At 43.7% G+C, this 7,500-nt stretch overlaps 1 protein-coding gene across 2 annotated transcripts in view; it reads left to right on the forward strand.

The window, feature by feature from the left end:
• The window catches only part of apof (apolipoprotein F), an 8,624-nt gene extending 1,401 nt beyond the window's left edge, over nucleotides 1-7,223 (forward strand). The window contains exons 1-3 of one of the 2 annotated variants that reach the window (XM_030778700.1): nucleotides 683-728; nucleotides 1,210-1,256; nucleotides 4,370-7,223. In XM_030778700.1, coding sequence (XP_030634560.1) covers nucleotides 4,405-6,087 — 1,683 coding nt within the window. In that variant the 5' untranslated portion in view covers nucleotides 683-728; nucleotides 1,210-1,256; nucleotides 4,370-4,404 and the 3' untranslated portion in view covers nucleotides 6,088-7,223. Of the gene's footprint in view, nucleotides 1-682; nucleotides 729-1,209; nucleotides 1,257-4,369 lie in introns of those variants that run through there. The other variant, XM_030778699.1, reaches the window with a different exon arrangement.
• The last annotated feature ends 277 nt before the right edge of the window (nucleotides 7,224-7,500 follow it).

The raw sequence follows: 7,500 nt of genomic DNA on the forward strand, positions 1-7,500 counted from the left end.
TACCCTTAGTAAAATATTACTCCAGTAAAATTATGGCTCTAATGTTATATTATTATTTTTGTAATTAGACAGATTCCCTCTTCTTGCTTAATCTACATTAAGCAAGAAGAGTAAAAGGATTTGAGAACAGGCAAACTTTCCTTTTCAGATTTATTTTAAACTTGACATAGTCACAAGTTAAAACTTGATCATGTTTGTTGACTTAAATGTGTGTGTACGTGTGTAAGTGAAAATTAAGGTACAGATATTGTTCTAGTAAAAAAAACAAAGACAAAACAACAACAACAACAAAAACAAAACCTAAAGGCACTATCAAATTCTAAAATAGTATGAGTCCATGTTAACCCTCTGACAGGGACAGTTCCTCTGTGCTGAGTAACAAGCCATCAAATGTCCAACAGTTTTTTTCCCTGGCACAGGAAAGAAATTCACTACACACTGGGATGACACACAAAAAAGCTCTTTACCATCCCACATTTGAGTGTGTGTATGGGGGTGTGTGTGTGCACAGGTGTGTCTGTGCTGTGCGCAGGTATGTGTCTATGTGTGTGAATGTGTACGGGTGTGTGTGCGCGTGCAGGTGTGTCTGTGTGTAGGTATATGTGTGTGAATGTGTATGGGTGTGTGTTTGTGTGCAGGTGTGTCTGCATGCATGTGTACATGATAAGTGAGTTTTAGGGGATTCTTGGAGCAAATCGAGATTTCTCCACAACACAACTACTATTATGGTATGGAACTCATGATCTCAGCAGAACTGCAGAATCTTTTGTTCAACTTGAGTTGGTTCTTTATATTATTTGTTTTATTTAACCTTTATTTTACCAGACAAGACATTAAGAACAATTTCTTATTTACAATGACAGCTTGGTAAATGCCAAAAGACACATGTAGGGGGCAGGGGAGAAAGAAAAGAGAAAAAAACCCATACGTGTGTGTGTGTATACACATATATATATATATATATATATATACACACACACACACACACACGTATATATATATATATATATATATGTGTGCGTGTGTGTGTGTGTGTGTGTATATATATATATATATAAAAGTAAAAAGTTAAAAAGTAAAAAAACAACAACAACAAAGAAGAGTGACTAATCAAACAAATATAAAACATTTACAGGGTTAGGGTTAGGTATCAGGTATCAGTAATAGTGGCGATAAGTAGGACCGTAAAAGCAGTGTTCTTTCTAACAGGTTCCAGTTCTTAGCAGCAGCAGACCGGAATGACCAAAGGCCAGAGGGTGAGTTGGATTTAGGGGCCTTTACTCTGATGTCGAGGGAAGACCGTGTATTATACTTGGCCACGAATACTGGCGGCAGTAACTGACTTAAGTAAGGGGATGTGTATCCAAGAATTGAGTTTTATAAATAAGCATGAACAGTGGATGTTACGACGAGAATGCAGAGAGGGCCATTTGACCAGAGAGTACAGATGACAGTGGTGTGTTTTGAAGAGGGCATTCGTAGCAAATCGAATAGCAGTGTGATAGATTGTGTCAAGCAGAGTGACAGATTGCGTGAAGCCTTTGAAGTGTTCCTTCGCATGCCAGTCTATAGATTGTATCCCCATAATCAAATAAGGGAAGAACGGTCATTTGAACAATCAAGCGTTTGGCAGCAGATGTAAAGGAGGAACGATTTCTACATAGAAAACCAAGTTTTGCCTTAACCTTTGAGTGCAACATAGTGGCATGGTGCGAAAGGACAATGCACTATCTAGCCAGATTCCTTGGTATTCATAAACCCTAACCTGTTCTAGGATGGTTCCATCTGTGGTAGTAATGGCCAAGGTGGAAGGGGACACAGTGGCCTTCTGACCAAATCACATAACTTTAGTCTTGTCAGCGTTTAATGGTAGACTGAGGTTAGTAAAATCCTGCTGTATTTCAAGAAATCTGTCCTGAAGTGATTTTATCACTGGATCGGGAGATGGATGAGTGGCATACAAGATTGTATCTTCAGCATATAAATGAATATGCGAGTTATTAACAACACAAGGAATGTCAATAATGAATATGGAAAAGAGAGTTGGACCAAGTATTGAGCCCTGGGGAATGCCTAGGGACACATGGAGGGGTTGAGAGAGATGGAGGTCTAAGTCTATGCTCTACACCCTTAGAGAAGGTGCAGCGTGTAAACTCGTTGGCTTAGATTTTCTAAAAGGTGCATTACTTAAGGCCATTAGGGTACAGACAGCCGCTAAAGGAGGGCCATAGCATTCAGTGTCAGTCTTAGTGAGAAAATCTTGGATAACTTGATGTTAAGAACTAAGAAACCAAATTGTTTAGGAATAAACTCAGCTAAGGTAACAGCACTGAAGATGATCTTTAGCAAAAACTCCCACTCCTCCACCCCGGGACAGTCGATCTTGCTGAAAGAGAATGTAACCAGATAGGTTTAAGTCAGTGTAGGAGACAGACTTATGTAACCATGTTTCGAAAACAAACTAGCCTACTACAATCTCTGGTTTTGAGCTTTCAAGCCATACTCTGAGCTGATCCATTCTGGGCAGAAAACTTCTGGCATTGACATGCAGAAAACCCATGTTATTGGGGGTACAAAAAGCAGCACAACACAAAGCGTTTGAAAAATCAATTCAAACTTTTTGCAATCACACTGATCACCATTTCTCCAGATTAGAACTTTAAAAGAACAGAACCGCCCCATGGATTTCCAAAGTGCATTTGAAACTAACCACTTAACAACTTGATATGAATGTCATGATATAATCATTTGAGTTAGATATCCTTTTAAAATGGTTCCAACAAGCTAAAAATGAGTGGAGTGCCTCTTTAAATACTTCCATTATTAAAAATACCTACCCTGCCCTGTTAGTGGCTAAATGACCTTTTGCAGCTAGGACAATGTAGGCCTTCTACAAACAAACAATCTCATATTGCCACTTGGACAGAGAAGGTAACTTCAGTCTGCAACGACAGATAGTAAAGAAAGCCTGCCAACTGTTTTAGCATCATCCGCTGCATGTTAACATTGAACGCTTACCATTTCACAATATGAGAGCGTTTAGCTGAAAAGCTTTGAACACTACAAACAAAGGTGAAACAGCTAGCGAGCTAATGGAAATGAATAAGACTTCAAGTGGTTACTGGCTGAAGCTGCATTGCTATTATTGTGTTGTGTTGCGGCATAGTGATGCTTCGCTACTCTAGAGTTACCAGCTACTTAGCTTATTAATTAGCCATGCACATGACATAATCATGGTAATGACGGATTTATTTTAACTGCATACACAATGAAAGATTTCACTGCTGCAAGCTAACACTAGATTACCCAGTGGAGAAATGTTAGGATAAAAATGGCTACATTGTAGTTGCACTGTTCTTGTAATAGCTAGCTACATCTAATAGGTGCAACAGGTCAAAGCCAATTCCCCCTAAATGGAAATACTTTAATAAAGTACAGATACTTGAAAGAGGTTTTTAAGTACAGTAACGGATTACATTTACTTTGTTACTTTCAATCACTGTGTGTGTGTGTTTGTGTGTGTACAGTATGTATGTATATGTGCATGCATGTATGTGTGTGTGTGTACAGTATGTATGTATGTGTACGTGTGCGCAAGTGCATGCGTGTGTGTGCATGCGTGTATGTATGTGTGTGTGTATGTACAGTATGTATGTGTGTGTGTGTGTGTATGTGTGCGCACGTGTGTGTGTGGAGGAGGGGTTGCACTGATTGGTCTCTGTACTAAAGAAATTGCCATTGCTCTCTGGAGAATCACATTCACAAAACACAGCCTCTGAGTTTTACCACAGAGAGGCTTAGCTGAACTGAACCAAACCATATTGAATTGAACTGAATTGAACTGGACTGAGGCACCAGGAGTGTTGGTATAGCATATCTCTAAACACATCTCTGCCCTTCCTCTGCCTGCCAGTGAGGAACCTCGGTTCTCATGACTGCTTATTCCACATTACTGGAACACATCACCACTGTTCCCATCAGCCCTGCACAGCTGCCTTTAAAGCACACACACACACACATACACACACCAACACACACGCACACACATACACACACCAACACACGCACACACATACACGCTAGGACACCCTCCTGTGACATTATTGCAGCTGTAAATGTTTTTATGGACACATGGACAGACACCCATACACACACTAAAGGATGTGTTTGTATTTACATAGCTGTATGCAGCACACACATGATCTTACATATTTATTTAGCTGTATGTTTGCTGTTTCTCTCTCCCTCTCCTCTCTCGCCCACACCTCTCTCTTTCTCATTTTTCTCTCTCTCTCACACACACACACATACACACCCAGATATACACATAGAAACGCTCTCTCACACTCTCTCTCTCTGTCTCTCCCAGACCTGTTTTCTCCACCTTTCTCCGTTATTGTGAACATGTGGGGCCCCAGTTTCCGATGGCTTCTCCTCGTCCACATTCTGCTGATGGAAACGGCACTTGGCAGAGGTCCGCCACCGCTCAGCGCACGGAACAACCGGCCTCCAGAAACTTCCAAATTCACAGAAGGAATTACCGCTGTGTCAGAGTCAGGAGATCCTTCATGGGCAGTGCCCAAAGATAACCTGCCCAGCTCTGCCCAACTCAACATCTCCAAAAACCTGCCCAGCTCTGCCCAACTCAACATCTCCAAAAACCTGCCCAGCTCTGCCCAACACATCATCTCCAAAAACCTGCCCAGCTCTGCCCAACTCAACATCTCCAAAAACCTGCCCAGCTCTGCCCAACTCAACATCTCCAAAAACCTGCCCAGCTCTGCCCAACTCAACATCTCCAAAAACCTGCCCAGCTCTGCCCAACTCAACATCTCCAAAAACCTGCCCAGCTCTGCCCAACTCAACATCTCCAAAAACCTGCTCAACTCTGCCCAACTCAACATCTCCAATCTCTTCTCCTCTCTGCAGGGCGAGGTTCGTCTCCACGGTGACGTAGGGTGTGAGGGGATGCTGTCCGGAGCAGGTTTGACTGACCTACAGTCGAGAGGAGCTCTATTCTCTGAAGAACTTCTGGGGTTGGTTCTGGTGCCGGTTTTGGTGTCTGCGGGGTGTGTGTCTGAAGCTCAGACGCTCATATTGAGACTCTACACACTCCTGGGTCAGACAGACACAGAGGATCTGTTACAGGACCTTCTGGAGCTGATTCAGTTAAACAGCAAAAACAGACAAACACATGTCACCCACACGTCCTCATCTCACTCATCCCGTTCCAACAGCTCCTCACAAAACACATCTTCAGCGGATTCCTCGGCCCCCTACACATCCTCTCCCGACCGCTCGACAAGCAGCTCCTATCCACATGTCTCCTCCCTTAACCCCTCTGTATCTAACCCCTCCTCTGCTGTTGTGGAGGTGGCTCCACAGCGCCACCTCCAGGCTCTTCTGTTTAATATCCAGCAGCTGGCACATACTGGGGCGAGGTGGCCCGGGGCAGCTGGCAGGCGGTGCCGTGGTTGGCTGCGAATCAGTGGGGTGGAGCTCCTTGGGGAGGTGGCCCCAGGAGGTGTGGGTTCCTTTAAGGAGGCTCTGCAGGCCTGTAGGAGCCTGGGTCTGAAGTGCGCAGGTGTAGCCCAAAGGGGCGTCTCACCTGGGCACTATCACGTCATTCTAAGGCAGGGCAGTCGCATCATCCCCTCCCTGTCCTCCACGGGCCAATCAGAGAGCTGGGTGCAGCAGTGTGGGGGGGTGCGTGGCCTCCGCTGGCGTCGGGATGGGTGGTCTAGGCGTGATTGTGTGAATAAAGAGGAAGAGCGTGTTTATACCGTTGTCGAGTGGATCCCAGCCATTTCAACGCTCTATAACCTGGGCACAGCGGTCTACTACGCGTCTGTCAACTGCTCAGAAACAGCCAAGGAACGCGCCATCCTCAGCGCCCTCGACCTGGGCACCGATGCCCTTATGGCTGTTACTGGCGGGACGGTGGGCGTGGCAGGGTATGCATTTGGGGCAGGTGTAAAAACAGGTGTGAAAGCAGGCATAAAATACCTGCTGAACACCATGAAACAAGAGGAGGATCTGTTAATGAACCAGAACAGCTGGGAGGAAGGAACTCATATCATGCAATGAGACACATAAGGAACCAAGGAGTTGATGAGTTGATTGGGTAGCCAATAAGGAACCAAGGAGATGATTCATAAGGTCAAAAAATTCTCAGGCTAAGATTAAGTAATTAAAACACATTAGTCTGTTCTCCCTGTCCTGTTCGCTGCGCACGCACACACACACACACACACACACACGGGAAATCCCGATCCGATCGGTATCAAGGCCGATCAAGGCATTTTTTAACTGATTGGTATCGGCTTTACTGAGCCCGAACCTAAACCCGATCCTTTGTTTACGTCAGTTGACACACAGGTGCCGTAAACGGAGAGCATAATTTGTGACAGGACGCGGCTATTTGTCTGCAGTGTGGATATCTTCTAAATTGGGAAACGAAAGCAGTCCAACAGCCACTTGTAATGTTTGCAATGCGAGCATTTCGCCAGGCGGTAGGAGCTACGTTCAATAGGCTACTACCACTTTGATACGGCACCTAAAAAATAAACACTCAGTGGAACACAGTGAGTTGACTCAGGTAACGCAGGCAAAGGCTGCTCTGAAGCAACACACGCTGGAGGATATACTTTTAAAAGGAGACAGAAATTTCCTCGAGACAGCGACAAGGCCGAAAAGATTACCAAGAGGGTAACTGAACTGAATTAATCGCTTTGGATGACCAGCCCATGTGAATGCAGAGGTCGTTAAAATTCGGCAAATTGAGGCGAACGTTCTAGGCGAACGGGTTTTCTTTTAACTTTAAAATTCGAACGTTTTTTTAGGTCAGCATACGACGACATCGTAATCCTCACGGCCACTAATAACAACCAATGTATAATTTCAAAATTGAAACACTTACGCTTTGGCGGCATGTAATGTAGTTAGCCTAAACTAACGACCACAGAGCAATACATTCGCTTAACTAACGCTAGGGATTGATAACGATACCATAACAAAAAGAGGCTTTCAACGTATCAACGTAACTGACAGTTAGACAATTTAACCACGAATTATTGTAAGATTAAATAAAATTGAACACTTACGTATATTTCCTGCTATAACTCCTACAGGCGGCCTTACCCTCTCGACACTACATTTCAGACACTGCTCTACCGGAGCTTTACAAGGTTTACTTTGTTATTTTGTAAAATTAAAAAAAAAAAAAAATAGTAATAATAATAATAAAAAGGAACGGCTTGGCTGCAGGCCGTTCTTTTCTTAATGCATTTGCTTTTCAGTTGTCAAGCATATACTTTGAATTGGTTTTAATAACTTTAATGTACTTGAAAGGTGCGCTGTGCAACTGTATTACCTAGAAAAATACAAGTATCGGATCGGCAGATACTAAATATTAAATGACTCGGAGCGGGATCGGGGGCAAAAAAACTTGATCGGGACATCCCTAACACACACACACACACTCTCACTCACTCATACACA

The sequence above is a fragment of the Chanos chanos genome, chromosome 6 (assembly GCF_902362185.1).
Source record: "Chanos chanos chromosome 6, fChaCha1.1, whole genome shotgun sequence".
Classification (NCBI taxonomy): Eukaryota; Metazoa; Chordata; class Actinopteri; order Gonorynchiformes; family Chanidae; genus Chanos; species Chanos chanos.